Consider the following 17,817-nt stretch of genomic DNA (forward strand, 5'->3'; position numbering starts at 1 on the left):
GGTGTACGGTGGTACCAGTGTGCGGAGCAGCAGCGTGGAGCCTTGACCACCGCAGCTTGAGCGTTGACGGCAGCGTTGCTTTTGAGGAAGGGCGGCGGCTGCTCACTCCCGGCCCGGCCGTCCTCCCGTGTCCAGCCGAACCTTCCTCCCCTTCCAGTCATCCGTGCCTGGCCTCATCCATCCATTCGTGTGAGTCTGACCGTAGTCTGTCTTTTGTCTTGTCCTGGGGTTAAGTAAGACTGTTTAGTGTAAGCTAGAAATTGCTCTGTGTCCTTCTGGTTCCTCCATCCTTTCTGTCTTTATTTTATTATCCTTCCTCCTCCTTGGTTTCTTTGGACTTGTAAATAGTAGTAATAAAATATCATATTTGTTCTTCCTACTTTTGTCTTCTTCTTCTTCTTCACATCCGTTTCATCCTTGTCTTTTCCCTCATTGAATACCTGTGGCGTGATTTTGGCCAATGTTTCAGGATCGGGTTTAGTCTTTGGTAATGGCTCAAACGTCGTGTTGCTAACACCGCTCGGCAATTATAACATCTAAAACCGGGGTTCGAGCGGGAGTCCCTCCCCTGCTCGCGGTCAGGAGTGGCACTCAGGTCCTTGGGACTTTATGTAGACCAAATACCCTGGCTGCTCCCAACCGGGAGGAGCGTTGGGACCCCCAGGACTCACGTCGGTCAGTCGCGGACAAGGGGATTGACCCCCCCCCCCTTCTTAAGGGGAAAAAGGCCGACGGAGAGATCCGCAACAATATATATATATATATATATATATATATATATTGTTACAGACACGACTTTGATGTTAAGGTGGGCCGAGCGGAATGGCCGTCGTGTCCGCACAAATTACCCGATTGTACTCGAACGTTGACGAAGCCGCGCCACGCTGGCTCAATAAGGAAAAGAAGACACCCGGCTGGGTTATAAAATGACGACACCAGGGATACGGTTCTCAAGACCTCCGGAGGAGATTATATTCGTTTCGGAAGGTCAGATTACAGGGACGAGAGGTACAACATAGAAAGACAAGCACTTAGACACAATCTTATATTATTCCCAACAGACGACAGATAAACGGGACAAAGCTGACTCACACGGGGATTGATGGCTAGGAAAGGCAAGGTAGCGATGGCTCCAGGTGCACCTGGGCTCGGGGCAGGATCAACACGGTTCGGTCCAGAGATGCGGGGAGGTCTCGTCGCAGCGCTCAGAGGTGACGTTCTTTCTCAGGCGGGTCTTTCTCAGGCCTCTCCAAACTCAGGCGCATCTGTTTCAGCGCTCGCAGGTCCTTCTTTCTCCAGCTGGGGGCGCATCTGACGTCACGTCCGCTACGTGGCCGCGTATATCCGGCGGGGAGTGACACGCCCTCGGCTCGCTAGCGCCGCCCCAGATGGAATCGGTCCGCCCTTCTGATTGGGTGCGGGGGGTTACCAGGCTCCGCCCTTGAGGAGGAGCTGACAGCCAGCCCCTCCGTGGTAACCCCGTGGAGCGCGTGGTCAATGGCGCTAATCGAGCCGGTGTGAGGACGCATCCTCCCCCGCGCCGCCGCCATCTCCTCTGTTGTTGTTGTAATTGTTGGGGAAGAAGATGGAAGGAGGTATGGGAAAGGTCCTAAACTCACTACTGATGCCATATAATCACATTCTGGTGCAACGAAGAGTCATAATTAATGGAGACGAGGCCTTAACTGACATAGACTAAGAATAACTAGGAAGATGTCCGAAAGTTGTCTACGTGTGGTGCGGTGGACCTGGGCACGACATTTAATGGGGGAATAAGGGGAAGGTCGGCTCTACTGATTGTTATTTACATGCAATGGGACTAGGGAATGGGGGATTGGGGAAAGTTGGGGAGTATTGGAGAAAATAGGGGAATATTTACAAGCGGATATGGAGGCCAAATTCCATATTCGCAACATTGCACCCTTCTCTACCCTCGGGGCGTCCCGACCCGATAAATTTTTACCTACTTTAGTGTGGCACGCAATGTAGTTCCCTCTACTATTAACTCTACCCTGAGTGCGACAGTTTTACAGATATTCACGAATGAGTAAATATGTCCCCCTGCGACGTTGCACCCTTCTCCTCACAGAAACACACCCACAGGATAACCGAATCCGGAAAGAATTCTCAAACTAAACATACAGCCGGTAGGGAGCATTATTTACAAGACTACGCTGCTATTTACACTACGATCCAGGACCTGTTTTTGGAGGAACACATGCAGATGTTATGCATAGAGAGAGCGCGCTTGCCAACATCGATACACCAACCCACGAGTGCTCTGTGGCCGACGGCCTTTAATAACGTGCAGAGCACCCTTCCCGAGCATCACAAGCACCACCCCACCACCAATCGGTGCAGTCACCATTGTTCATTGGAATAAAAATAAATTCGACAACCCCTAACCCTGCAGGTGTCTCTTGCTCTTCGTGTGGCCTTCAGTGGTGTTAACTATTAGTGGTTCACCTGTATGGCATAGGTGCCACGTTGACCCATAGGTCCATCAACGGGTGGTGCTTGGCCGCAAACGAACTGCGGTCCATTGTGGGTGGCCACAAACATTGCGGTCCATATGGTGTATCGATCCAGGCAGCCAACAGCGAAAGTGCAGGCCCACAACTGCGTAGCCAGCACCTCTCTCTCCTCTCTCTCTACCCCAAAGCCAGATCCTCGGAGGCGGGAGACAAAAGAAGCAGACAAGTGAGTAAGGTGGTAAGGGCGCAAAAGTGCACGCAATATAAGGTAATGCACACTGGGGGCACATGGGAACCAGGTGAGACAGGTACGTTCCTATCGTACGCCCCCCCCCCACCAGGTAACCTACATGGCCCCTCCCTTACCCCTTACTGTATCCACACAACACAACACCACTCATAAACATCTACTTTACAAATCAACAAACATCCCTACTGTCTTCCCCGTTCCTCCCATAAACCAAATTCGTCTTCTCTCCCTCCTAACCAATCAAATTTGCCATTTTCAACTCTCATCAAAATTTGCCATCTCCAACTGCACATCAAAATTTGCCATTACCAATTCATCATCAGTCCCTCCTAGGGAGGGAGAGATGGAATCACCCCAATGTCTCATCCACGTCGTGATGCGTCTCACAATCCACACAGCAATTTCTTTTTCTGCAACAAAACAAAGAAAACACAGGTGTGGAGTCATCATCATCACCACAGGTAAGTGGCTGCGTATGGTGCGACAGGTTCTTCAATCCTAACTATTTCCTAAATGACTTTAACAACTTTACACTACCCGGGGTCTTTCTCCGGCCAAACCATTGGCCCTCTTACACTATGGGTTCTAAAAACCAATTCCCATTGGCCAAACTGTGGTGCTTTTCAATCTGGGGTCTCACTCCCCCGATTCATCTCCCGGTGCCCTCGCACAATTTCTGGGCTGTGGCGTGTACCTCTCCCAGTGGGTCTACCCACCTGCACACCTCCACCACTGCGGTTGCCTCCGAGCTTACCTGCTCCTTACCCTAACCTAACTACCTGGGGCAGGCCCTCTGGCGCTCTCCCCACTCGGTGCCCTCTCTGGCACTGGGCTACCCGATCCACACCCGGGATCCTCAGGCACCCACTCACAACTACCGGCTCCCAGAGCCCACCTGCGGCCTCACCTGGCCGACATCCTCACAGTGGTGGAGTGCCCAACCAACTACACACACTAACAGGCTACACGCCCAGCCATTTCCACAACACTAATGCACCCATCCACAACACCATTCTGCAACCGCACCACAAATGCCAATATCCAACCACAATTTACCTATACCCTCTACCTAACACTTACACTACCCGCCCCGGGTACTCGTGAAAGGGGTCCACTCTTCCCCCATCCACTCCTTCGCACCATGCACACCACTCCGTACCACTTACTCCAACTCTCTCCACACACCTGTACTTGCACACCTGTGCTCTCACACTTGGTGCCACCTGCACCCTTCTCTCCCCAAGCGCATTCGCGCTGATCCACACACTCACTACTCATACACTGCTCCACACACCTGTCCAATTGCACACCTGTGCAATCACACCTGTTCCATCCTCACACACACGGCATCATCTCAGCTAACTACTCCCTTCTGAAACTTGCGCTTCCCAGTCGTCCCTTTAAACTATTGCGCTCCCACGTCATTATCATCCATACTAATCTACCTGCGTCCCCACTACAGGTATCAGTCACTAACTAATCTTAACGTCACCTAATGTCATCTTCTAGGGCCCTATCAATATAACCTAACCCACCCGGGCTAGTTTTCACTGCCATACACCCCATAAGCTATTGCTCCTTTGCCCCCACCTGTGAGGGATGGTGGATTTGCCATCCCACCACATCGGGGGTCTCTCACTACCAATTTTGCACATCAAATTTCAATAAATCAAAAATTTGCCAATCACTGCCCATCATCTGCCAATCACTACTGCCAATCCCTTGCCAATCATCAAATTTTGTTTTTCTCCAATTTTGGGTCCAAAACACTAACCTCATCACCCAGTCGACTCACTAATACCTCTCGGTGCGCCAATCCCTGTCCAAAGCCCGGCTTCGTAAAGCCAAGCAATGGATGCTGGTTGTTTTGTGCCAGCGGCTGGATGCGTCCGGCACTCGGTGCAGGGACGGGGGCTTACCCGGGCCGAGATCCCACGCATCACCTCGGCGTGGAGCCATCCAATGTCCCGATCTCGACCTGCCGGCACGTCTCAACAAAACGTGGTCGCCATGACGACCCTTCCTATCCAGCCGCCCGCTCCGCCTAGTGGAGCACGGACGCGGCCGTTCAAAGCGAGGCCCGGCACGCACCGAGGGCCCGATTCGGCTAAAAGTCGACCTAACCTCTAACCCGTTTAATGTCGATGCTTCACCTGCATGCTTACACCCCGAAGCCCGTTCCTTGCTCACACATCCAGCTGTGCCCATGCTCCTCGTACCCTTCCTTACACACCCAGGTACACCCATTCCACTCACAGCCTTGGTCACACACCTGACCACCGAACACTTTGGCACACATTCGTTGCTCGCACACCTCACCAATACACCGCTTCGCGCCCCCTCCTCGGTCACCTCCTCTGTGACAATCACAGGTGTGCTCTCATTCGCACACCCAACCACGTGCCTCACCACCAACTCCAGCGTGCATTCCCACTCACGCTCTACCATTCCAGGTGCGCATCCTTCCATCCCAGGTGTACATCCTCGCTCACCTGTCACAACTAACTCACGCTCCATGTCACTCTCACTACTTTCACCTCCATTCCTGACAGCGCACTCACCCTTACTCTTGACAGCGCACTCTTTCCTCGTGCACCTGTCCGTCACACACCTTTCTCGCGCACACTCTCCCGTTACACCCTCTGTAACACTCACCACAGGTGGACACTCTTCCTTACTTCTGACAGCGCACTCTTTCCTCATGCACCTGTCCGTCACACACCTTTCTCGCGCACACTCCTGCGCACACTCTCCCGTCACACCCTCTGTAACACTCACCACAGGTGGACACTCTTCCTTACTTCTGACAGCGCACTCTTTCCTCATGCACCTGTCCGTCACACACCTTTCTCGCGCACACTCCTGCGCACACTCTCCCGTCACACCCTCTGTAACACTCACCACACCACGCTTCCATGTGCTCCCTCGCACACGCGCTACGACCGACTCACTCTCGCCAGCACACTCACTCCTTGACACGCACTTTTTCCTCACACACCCCAGAGTCGGACTTTCTTGCACACCTCCATTTTCGCACACCAGACCTGTCGCACACTTCACCAACGGCCTCTCACGAACACCCGGGTCTATCTCGACCCCCAAGCTTATTAAATCCCCTGGCGCATCATACGCACGACCATATTGGTCACCACTTACACCGGGTCCTCTTCCTCTTCGCTTCTCCTCCATCACCTGCGAATCCCTCATCCGGTTAATGAGCACATCATCACGATCCAAACACAGACTTTGGACCAATTCTTTTATCTCCTCTTTTATCTCTTTGTTATCCCCTCTCCGTCGCTTCTTAATTTCGCTCACCCCCTCTTCCACTTCTTTCCGTGTCGCTTTCAACCCTCCTAATACCGCAGTGTTCCTTTGAACCTGCTCCACTAACTCCGTCTGTCCCACCGTCAGCTGCTCCACCTCCTGCGTCAGGTCCTCTATGCCCCCTTGTAACTTTACAGTCCCCTTTCTCACCTCCTTCTCCATGTGCTCCTTACAGTGCCTCACCTCCTCGCGCACTCCTCCGACCTCCTCACTCACTCCTCTTCTGATCTCCTCTCCCATCACTTGCATCTCCTGCCCAGATGCCACCCTCATCTGCTCCATTTCCTCCCTGTGAGCATCCAGTTTGGTTTCTACCCCCATTCTGACCCCCTCTATCTGCTGCTCCATTTGTTTAACTTCCCTTTCCGCTTGGTCCCTCATGTCCCTCAATTTGCCTTCCATACTGTTTTCTAACCCCTCTAACCCATTTTTCACTCCCTCTATCTGATTCTCCTGGGCAGCCATTCTATTTTCTACCCCCTCTAACCCCTTTTGCATCCCTTCCATTTGATTCTCTTGAGCGGCCATTCTGTTTTCTACCCCCGTTAACCCCTCCTGTATTTCCCCTAATCTATCGTCTAATTTCCCAAATTTCATGTCTAATCCCTTAAAATTATTGTCTAATCCCTCACTGGTACCCCTCGCTTCGTCCCTCATTACCCACAATTGCTCACCCTGAGCATCCATCCGGTTCCCCATTACCCCCATTTGGCCCTCCAATCGCTCACCCAATCGCTCGATTTGGCTCCCCATACTCATCTGTACAGCTGCCTGTAGCTGCGCAATGAGGGCCTGTATGTCAATCGGCTGCATGTTAAAGCCCGTTGATACAGCGGGCTCGGCTACCGCGCGCTCTTGCGAGGCGCCATTTTGCGTGCCTGCTACCCTCGCTGTTTCGCTCTCCTCATGTCCCTCATGTCCCTCAATTTGGTCCTGGACCGACCCTGCTTCACTCTCCGCTACCGGACCCCAGCCGTCTTGATCCGCCATAGCGCGACTTGCAAAATTCGAGTTTCGTAAAACAAATCCAAATTTTTTTATTTTTTTTTCGTTATAATTTCGGCGAGCGCAGTAACCGCGGGACCGCGCTCCGGCTCGATTTTGTCGAGCGCAGTACGCGCTCAGAACCGATTTTCCCTCCCAAAATTTGGGCCTAACTAATTTAGTCCCGGGTCCGAATCTCACTCCTCGACACCAATTGTTACAGTACTAACACAATTGGTGTCCAAAATTTGGGCTAAATAAATTTAGTCCCAGGTTCGAATCCAACTCCTGACAACCAATTGTTACAGACACGACTTTGATGTTAAGGTGGGCCGAGCGGAATGGCCGTCGTGTCCGCACAAATTACCCGATTGTACTCGAACGTTGACGAAGCCGCGCCACGCTGGCTCAATAAGGAAAAGAAGACACCCGGCTGGGTTATAAAATGACGACACCAGGGATACGGTTCTCAAGACCTCCGGAGGAGATTATATTCGTTACGGAAGGTCAGATTACAGGGACGAGAGGTACAACATAGAAAGACAAGCACTTAGACACAATCTTATATTATTCCCAACAGACGACAGATAAACGGGACAAAGCTGACTCACACGGGGATTGATGGCTAGGAAAGGCAAGGTAGCGATGGCTCCAGGTGCACCTGGGCTCGGGGCAGGATCAACACGGTTCGGTCCAGAGATGCGGGGAGGTCTCGTCGCAGCGCTCAGAGGTGACGTTCTTTCTCAGGCGGGTCTTTCTCAGGCCTCTCCAAACTCAGGCGCATCTGTTTCAGCGCTCGCAGGTCCTTCTTTCTCCAGCTGGGGGCGCATCTGACGTCACGTCCGCTACGTGGCCGCGTATATCCGGCGGGGAGTGACACGCCCTCGGCTCGCTAGCGCCGCCCCAGATGGAATCGGTCCGCCCTTCTGATTGGGTGCGGGGGGTTACCAGGCTCCGCCCTTGAGGAGGAGCTGACAGCCAGCCCCTCCGTGGTAACCCCGTGGAGCGCGTGGTCAATGGCGCTAATCGAGCCGGTGTGAGGACGCATCCTCCCCCGCGCCGCCGCCATCTCCTCTGTTGTTGTTGTAATTGTTGGGGAAGAAGATGGAAGGAGGTATGGGAAAGGTCCTAAACTCACTACTGATGCCATATAATCACATTCTGGTGCAACGAAGAGTCATAATTAATGGAGACGAGGCCTTAACTGACATAGACTAAGAATAACTAGGAAGATGTCCGAAAGTTGTCTACGTGTGGTGCGGTGGACCTGGGCACGACATTTAATGGGGGAATAAGGGGAAGGTCGGCTCTACTGATTGTTATTTACATGCAATGGGACTAGGGAATGGGGGATTGGGGAAAGTTGGGGAGTATTGGAGAAAATAGGGGAATATTTACAAGCGGATATGGAGGCCAAATTCCATATTCGCAACAATATATATATATATATATATATCGAGCTTCAATGTGCATCAATAACATGGCCTGAAGTCACTCTGTGGTGTGGCCTGTGGCCTAAAGACAAGTCCAACAGCATCTCTCACAACCTGCTGCACAATGTACTTGCACACATGACTGTCAGTAACTGCAGAATGTTGTTGTGGTTCAGACCTTTCTCTTGAGACATTGAATCATCCTCAGACTCGGATTCCACCTTCACTTTCACAATCAAATCTGAAAAGAAACACATCACATTAAAACTGAACTTTATATTTTTCAAGTTCTAAGATTTAATAAGCACCTGTAACACAACTTACAAACACACATCAGATTTGTAAATCCGACCAAAAGTGGGGGAACAGGTCTCTACCCTTGTGGGTGAGGTGGGTGTTCTCCAATCTGCTGGGGGTACCCTCTCTCATTTTAACGAAGTGCAGAAAAGAATAGATCTTTGGAACCATGTCCGGCTCCGAGTATATGTCAATTTTATCAATGTATGCTGAGTGTTGATCCTTGCAGCTCTCATAGCAGCGCACAGTCGGCGGGTAACCATCCACTCCCATTGTACTGGGGGTCGCAGTCCACTTTGCATTGGAACATTGTGCCTGGTGGCTCGTCCAAACGACTGTTCTCACTGGTCACATGCCCACCACATTTCAGCTAAGGGAGCTGCATCCAATGTCCTGTGTGTTTTCACCCATCTCAGGGTAAAGTATCAGAAGCCTCTTCTCGGGATGTTTTGCTGGGTCTTTTCCTGAGATCTTCGGAGATCGGCAGATGCATTGCTGGTGGCAGATGCTTTCTTGAGAAGTCCATACTACATGGGCAGCCAATTGAGAATGAAACCTTGGCAGAACATAAAGCAGCTATGTTGGAGGACTGTGTGAATGCCCCCCAACTTTTTTTTGGCTGCTTGGAAGTTTGGCCACTGGTGAGATACCTGTAAACGGACGCCCATCCAGCCGCACACGTTTGCATCGACATTGGGGTCATGCCTGGAGAAATCCAGGGGAGGAGGCAATTCTGCCACGTTCTTTCATTAATTCGTACGTGTGAACCCTTCAGCTTCAGCGGATTTGTAGACAAAAATGAAACACCAGACATGCGTATAAACACAGTAGGGGTATCTTGGAGAGATTGCCGTAACTTCCGGGGCACTCCATACCGGCAGCACCATCTTCCAACATCACCCATCTCTCTGAAGTCAGTAAAGTTGTCCGTGCTTTAACCTCTAAATGCTGAGCTTTGTTTGATTTTTTTTTGCTTTACAAGGCTCAAACGAAAGCGTATATTCTCTGCAGAACTAAACACAAAATTCCCGTGTTTTCAAAGTGGTCGAGAAGAATGGGAACCTGAGTGCTTGTTACGTATAGCTGGTACGTATGTCTCTGTGGGAAATAAAGGTGTTATTCATTTATTTACAATCTCTTGTGGACTCGGATAAGCACAAGAAAGCAGTTTGAGAAGACAGCTCATCATCCTCATTAGCAAAATTGAAGGACTGGTGAAAGTCACTGCATGTGATGAGGTACATTGAAATTTAAATAATTATAACATTGATTTTTGAGGCCATAACACTTGTTCTTATTTATAGATACTCAATGTAGACGACATGCAGTACACATTGTGTGTATATAACACATTAATACACCATGAGTTGGTAGATACAGATACACCAGCCCACTCTTTTATTTATCTACTAGCGAGGTACCCGTGCCATGCAAAATTGGGCAAAAAACGTACCCCGTCTGCATGGTTCTATCCCCAGTCAATGGCGAATCTGCATATGGTGAATCCGCAAATGTCACGGTTAGAAAGTAGAAACACTCAGGTCATTTCCTCATTCATTTAAACTCAATATCTCTATTTTCATTCCAAACAGCATCACTCCAATCATACACTAATACTATAACAAAATACTGTGTTAAATCATGATTGTATCGAGATATTATCAAAGCAGGCGATTGTCGTCATCTATTCACTTCCTGATTCGGGAGCAGGTCCGCATCAAGCCAATTTCAAAATCTTAATTTTATTGAGGAATTTATGAAACCTGCTACCGACCTTACATCTGCTGGGACCCCAAAACGTTCCACAGAAGGTTTGGCAGGGCTAGCCCCAAAACTGAGGGAGTAGTTTTGGGCCAGACAGACAGACAGACAGACACTCCTGTTTTATAATATATATTTGTCCTCTGTGTCCTCTTTTTTTTTCAACTCAAATAGGGTAACCTCATTCAGTGGGAGACCTGCAACATCAAGGGGAGATGGTGTTATGAGGTGCACCCTTTTGTCGAGTCCTCGGTCTCCTTTCCTCGACTCCCCTGAAGAGACCAGGCAATCCTTTATAGGCTCAAACTCGGACATTGCGCTCTAATCTCCTATTTACATTGGATATGGTGTCACCTGACGGGGATCTGTGAGCGGTGGAAGGCTCCCGAGGGTTTGGAATACAAAAATCTCTTCACGCAATGCCCTCAGTACGGGGAACCCACATGGCGGCTTTTCCACACTGCCCAAAAAATAGGGATCTTCTAGTCAGGTATACCGGATACACTTTGTCAATTAAGCCAAAAGCACTCTCGACCCAGTAAATAGGTTTTAAAATTAAGTAAAGAAACGGGACAAACAACATAAAATCCCCCATACTTGCTGAGTTCAGTCGGTGTTTAGGAACGTGGCATATCTAGAGACGCGTGGCTCTGAAAACGCCATTAAATATCAAAAGAAGAAGAAGACCCCGCACGTGAACAAGCACGTCACGTACCGGATCCAAACTCCTTACGCGCGGGAGATCCTCCCTGGACCGAGCAGGTTCCTTCCATCGGAGAACCTCGTGGATCCCGGAAGGTTCACTTTGTGTTCCTCACCGGAGAGATCTCGTTTCATCGCACACAGTAAATAATACAGTACAGTGTAGTACAGTACAGTCCCACACAGTCCAAGACAGTCGAACAACAATGTCCGAGTGAAGATCCTCTGCTCCGCTCAAACGATATCGGAAACTCCTTTTACTCCACAATTCCAAGTCGCAGATTCGCCACAAACCAAAGATTTCTTTATCAACATTCCGGGATATGTTGTTACATGTGAAGAGGAGGCGAGCTATCGCCAGAACCCTGAACAAATGCATTTCAACCTACAGGGGGCACTGCATCAGTGGCACAGCAGCGACATCAGCCAATGATGCTTCCTCACAACCTTGTACCGCATAAGCATGAGGAGGAAGATGTTGCTGACGTTTGTTGAAATATCTCCCACGTGATAAATCAGATACAAACACAAGGATCTTTCATTATTATCCCACTCCATGTTCCTATTAGTCTGTCTGTCCGTCCGTTCCCTCATCTTGTATATCTTGAGAAGGGAACATTGTCGGGGCTCAAACTTTGCAGATACATAATGGGGGCGACTTATGGTGAGTACCATGGGAGGGGAGATAGCGACATGGGGGGTGAGGTTTGAGGGAGGGGAGATAGCGATGGTGGGGGGGGGGGGGGGGGGGGGAGGGGGGGGGTAGGCATTGGAGGGAGGGGAGAGAGCAATTTGGGGGGCCAGGGGCTGAGGGAGAAGAGAAACCGATTTTGGGGGGAGGCGGGCACTTCAGGAGGAATGAATGAATGATCGTTTTAAGGCCATTTTTCCCCGCTAAAGTGGGGGTTAGCCTTGCGGGCCCCATGACAATCATGATTTCCTGTTTGAGGCAATGTTTTTATGGCCGGATGCCCTTCCTGACGCCAACCCTTAGTAGCCTCTTCACGGCTTCAGGAGGGAAGATAGCAATTTGAGACGTGGGGGCTGGGGAAGAAAGATAGCGATTTGGGGGGAGAGGGCTGGGGGTGTTGAACCCCATTCAGTGGGAGATCTGCACCATCAAGGGGAGATGGTGTTATGAGGTGCACTGTTGAACATTATTTCTCCATAAGATTGGCAAAAAAATACGTGAGAATATGGTGAATAATTTGTTTTTGGACAAAGAGGATACAAACCCATTTCTTTGTAACGCACATTTCTGGTTAATAACCATTTTCTGTAAAGGTTGAAACTGTCCCATTAACAGCGGTAAATGTTGTTTTGCTTCGGGCCAGAAAGACAGCAAGGAAAGCAAAATCAGCTTCTGGGTTTAAATGCGACGATGAGGAAATGAGGATGACCCAGTGAGGGGTTTCACTGTACAGTTTAAAAAAAATTGCAGGAAAAGCGCGGGCCCCTCAACGGACCCTGGGCCCCGAGGTAGCGACCCCCCCTGACCCCCCCCCCCCCCCCACCTCTCGACGCCCCTGCCTGTGATGGATCCCTGCCCACGTGGGCATTGGAGGCAATGGAGCCTGTGATCAGACAGCCAAACGGGTACTAAGGTTTTCACCGGACATGTTCTCCTTTTCGGTCTTTAAATCTCCGTCCGGCCGGGTTTTTTTCAATATTTCCAAATGTCCGGGTTTTGCCGGTTCTTTTTGATTTTGTATTTTCAAATAAATAAATTTTAAGATTTGGGATACTTTTTACCTTCTTTAAATGGTTTAACTGTTTTTGTACATTTTCTTACGGTACATTCGATAGGGTTCCACGCAAAGTATTGACATGGGCATTGAGGAAGTTAGGAGTGGAGGAATGGTTGATCAGAGTAGTGATGGCAATGTACAAAAGAGCGCGCACAGCTGTAAGGACGAAGGATGGGAACAGTGGTGAGTTTGAGGTGAAGGTGGGAGTGCATCAGGGGTCGGTACTAAGTCCACTACTATTTGTAGCTGTGATGGAGGTGCTGGCTCAGAACGTAAAGGAGGGTTTACCGTGGGAGTTGTTGTATGCAGATGATCTGGTGTTGATTGCGGAAAGTATGGATGGACTGAAGGAAAAGATGAACAAGTGGCAGGAATGTATGGAGACAAAAGGTCTGAAGGTGAATATCGGAAAGACGAAGGTGATGGCAAGTGGTAAAGCATGTGGTGAGGTGGAAAGAACTGGGAAGTGGCCATGTGCTGTGTGCAGGAAGGGTGTCGGAGTGAACTCCATTCAATGTACTATGTGCGCTGAGTGGGTTCATCAAAAATGTAGTGGTCTGAGAGGGTCATTTACCAGTGTGACAGCTACATTCAAATGTAAGGTGTGCACAGAGGGAGCTGCAGATGGAGGAAATGTTGAGTTGGATCTTGGAGACGGCGTGAAGCTGGAAGGTGTGAAAACATTTTGCTACCTCGGAGACATGCTGAATGGAGAAGGTGGATCAGACTCGGCAACAGTTGCTCGAGTGAGATGTGCATGGAAGACGTTTCGGGAACTGAGTGGCGTGCTGATGAGGAGGAGAGTGTCGCTGAAGCTGAAGGGAAAGGTGTATGCTGCATGTGTGAGAAGTGTTATGATTTATGGGAGCGAGACATGGGTAATGAACGTAGAGCAGCAACGAAGGCTGGAAAGGGTGGAAATGCGAATGGTTCGATGGATGTGCGGAGTATCGTTGAGAGAGAGGAAGACAAATGATGAATTGCGAAAGATGATGGGAATATTGCCTGTGATTGATGCTGTGAAGAGGAACAGGTTGAGATGGTTTGGTCATGAGTTGAGGAAGGATGAAAGTGACTGGTTGAGAAGAGTGATTGAAATTAATGTAGAAGGAAGTAGAGGACGGGGAAGACCGAGAAAGACTTGGCGAAAGATGGTGGAAGAAGAAATGTGGGCAAGGGGGTTAACAAGGAGAGATGCAGAAAATAGGGCAAAATGGAGAAGATTGTCATGGGGACCGCAAGGCTAACCCCCGCTCCAGCAGGGAAAATGGCCTTAAAATGCATGTTGTTGTTGTTGTTGTTGTTGTTCTTACGGTGATAAAATGTGGTTATGTGATGTTTGGACCAGGACAGCTTGGTCAGATGAACAAGTCTGTACTACTTTGTCATGTCATAATGGACGTGTTCGAACATCAAGCGTTCACTTTTTGTCCAACATCACAGAGAGAGGGTTCAGTGGCGTGCTCACTCAGTGTCTTTTCTGAGTCCGTACAGCATACATTTGTTTGGTTTTCTTCTCTACAAGGCCAAAACAAAAGTGCAAATTATCTGCAGAACTAAAGATAAAATTCCCGTGTTTTCAAAATGGTCGAGAAGAATGAGTGCATGTTACGTAGAGCTGGTACGTATGTATATATATATATATATATATATATATATATATATATATATATATGTCTCACATTAGTACAACACGAGTTGGTAGATACACCAGCCAACTTTCTTATTATTTATATATACTAGGGCATGCCCGTACTATATATATATCTAAAATTATATCCCCCCCCTCTATTTACATGAAATGGTTTGGTCCATTCGCAAAGCCAAAGCGAACGGCTTGCGAGTACGGTGACAATCCCCCCCCCCTCTATTTACATGAAATGGTTTGGTCCAAAGCGAACGGCTTGCGAGTACGGTGACAATCCCCCCCCCCCTCTATTTACATGAAATGGTTTGGTCCAAAGCGAACGGCTTGCGAGTACGGTGACAATCCCTCCCCTCTATTTACATGAAATGGTTTGGTCCAAAGCGAACGGCTTGCGGAGTTTGGTAAAGAAATCGCCATAGCGTGCACAAATCGCATCGCAAAGCGAAAGAATCGCAAATTAGTTTTAATTAGTTTTAAAACATAGTTTAACGCCAACATAGCGCCAACATAGTTTGCCGACGGGAAATAAATGAATACGCTCTCAAATGTGCCGTCCGAGGCAGAGTCTGTTCGCCACGTTCGGCACACGTGATAGCTCGCTGCTCTCTGATTGGTCGAATCGTTTTTTGGACATAGCTCGGTAACTACTTGTCCGATTAATATGAAACCTTGAAAAGGCACATCCTCGGGTCCCCAGCAATATACCTGGCAAGTTTCAAGTATATCGGACCCGTGGTTGTCGAGAAACAGCGGTCACAGACATACATACAGACATACACACAGAGATTACTGGAATTATAGATACTAGGGCATGCCCGTACGTGGGTGCCCGTTCCTTGCCAAAAAAAAAAAAAAACGCTACCCGTACGCTCTACCCCGCCCGTACGCCCGTACGCCCGTAAACAAAAAAAACAACGCTCTTCGCTTCCGCCCTTCGCTCTGACTGAATTGGGAGAAATAATGCGCATAAGAAATCGAGAAATTATTATTTTCTCCGGAAGAAATCGAATTACGAACCGTAATGGCGCACGCGCTCGGCTCGGCTCGTTCTGTGATTGGCTGCCGGAAGTGAAGTCTTCACTGTCCGGAAGGTCGCAAATCGCAGTTACGATGAATCGCAAATTAGTTTTAATTAGTTTTAAAACATAGTTTAACGCCAACATAGTTTGCCAACGTGAAGTAAATGAATACGCTCTCAAATGTGCCGTCCGAGGCAGAGTCTGTTCGGCACGTTCGGCACACGTGATAGCTCGCTGCTCTCTGATTGGTTGAATCGTTTTTTGGACATAGCTCGGTAACTACTTGTCCGATTAATATGAAACCTTGAAAAGGCACATCCTCGGGTCCCCAGCAATATACCTGGCAAGTTTAAAGTATATCGGACCCGTGGTTGTCGAGAAACAGCGGTCACAGACAAACAAACACACACACAGACACACACACACACACACACACACACACACACACACACACACACACACACACACACACACACACACACACACACACACACACACACACACACACACACAGAGATTGCTGGAATTATAGATACTAGGGCATGCCCGTACTATATATACTAGGGCATGCCCGTACTATATATATATCTAAAATTATATCCCCCCCCTCTATTTACATGGAATGGTTTGGTCCATTCGCAAAGCCAAAGGCAAAGCGAACGGCTTGCGAGTACGGTGACAATCCCCCCCCTCTATTTACATCAAATGGTTTGGTCCATTCGCAACGACCACAGAACCCCCCCCCTCTATTTACATGAAATGGTTTGGTCCATTCGCAACGCCAAAGCGAACGGCGAACGGCTAAATCGCCATAGCTCGGTAACTACTTGTCCGATTAATTTCAAACCTTGAAAAGGCACATCCCGTTCCTTGCCCAAAAAAAAAAAAAACGCTACCCGTACGCTCTACCCCGCCCGTACGCCCGTAAACAAAAAAAACAACGCTCTTCGCTCTGACTGAATTGGGAGAAATAATGCGCATAAGAAATCGAGAAATTATTATTTTCTCCGGAAGAAATCGAATTACGAACCGTAATGGCGCAGGCTCTCGGGCTCGCAACAACGCGTTCTGTGATTGGCTGCCGGAAGTGAAGTCTTCACTGTCGCAAATGTGAAGCGATGAATACGATGAATCGCAAATTAGTTTTAATTAGTTTTTGAAACATAGTTTAACGGCAACATAGTTTGCCGACGGGAAATAAATGAATACGCTCTCAAATGTGCCATCCGAGGCAGAGTCTGTTCGCCACGTTCGGCACACGTGATAGCTCGCTGCTCTCTGATTGGTTGAATCGTTTTTTGGACATAGCTCGGTAACTACTTCTGCGATTAATTTAAAACCTTGAAAAGGCACATCCTCGGGTCCCCAGCAATATACCTGGCAAGTTTCAAGTATATCGGACCGGTAGTTGTCGAGAAACAGCGGTCACAGACAAACATACAAACATACAAACATACAAACATACAAACAAACATACACACAGAGATTACTGGAATTATAGATAGATATCTAAAATTATATCCCCCCCCTCTATTTACATGAAATGGTTTGGTTCATGAAATGTTTTGGTCCATTCGCAACGCCAAAGCGAACGGCGAACGCTTTACATGAAATGGTTTGGTTCATGAAATGTTTTGGTCCATTCGCAACGCCAAAGCGAACGGCGAACGGCTTGCGAGTACAGTGACAATCCCCCCCCCCCTCTATTTACATGAAATGGTTTTAATTAGTTTTAAAACATCGTTTAACGCCAACATAGCGGCAACATAGTTTGCCAACGTGAAATAAATGAATACGCTCTCAAATGTGCCGTCCGAGGCAGAGTGTGTTCGCCACGTTCGGCACACGCGATAGCTCGCTGCTCTCTGATTGGTTGAATCGTTTTTTGGACATAGCTCGGTAACTACTTCTGCGATTAATTTAAAACCTTGAAAAGGCACATCCTCGGGTCCCCAGCAATATACCTGGCAAGTTTCAAGTATATCGGACCCGTGGTTGTCGAGAAACAGCGGTCACAGACAAACAAACACACACACAGACACACACACACACACACACAGACACACACACACACACACACACACACACACAGAGATTGCTGGAATTATAGATATATATATATATATATATATATATATATATATATATATATATATATACATATATATATATAT

General features: G+C 48.7%; 1 protein-coding gene across 1 annotated transcript in view; it reads right to left on the reverse strand.

Annotated features, from left to right (window-relative positions):
* LOC137428604 (uncharacterized) overlaps positions 1–17,817 on the reverse strand; it is a 39,465-nt gene that overhangs the window by 7,242 nt on the left and 14,406 nt on the right. The window contains exon 2 of the mRNA XM_068118507.2: positions 8,647–8,709. Coding sequence (XP_067974608.2) covers positions 8,647–8,709 — 63 coding nt within the window. The remainder of the gene's footprint in view (positions 1–8,646; positions 8,710–17,817) is intronic.

The sequence above is a fragment of the Myxine glutinosa genome, chromosome 5 (genome assembly GCF_964187855.1).
Source record: "Myxine glutinosa chromosome 5, kmMyxGlut1.1, whole genome shotgun sequence".
In the NCBI taxonomy this organism is placed as follows: Eukaryota; Metazoa; Chordata; class Myxini; order Myxiniformes; family Myxinidae; genus Myxine; species Myxine glutinosa.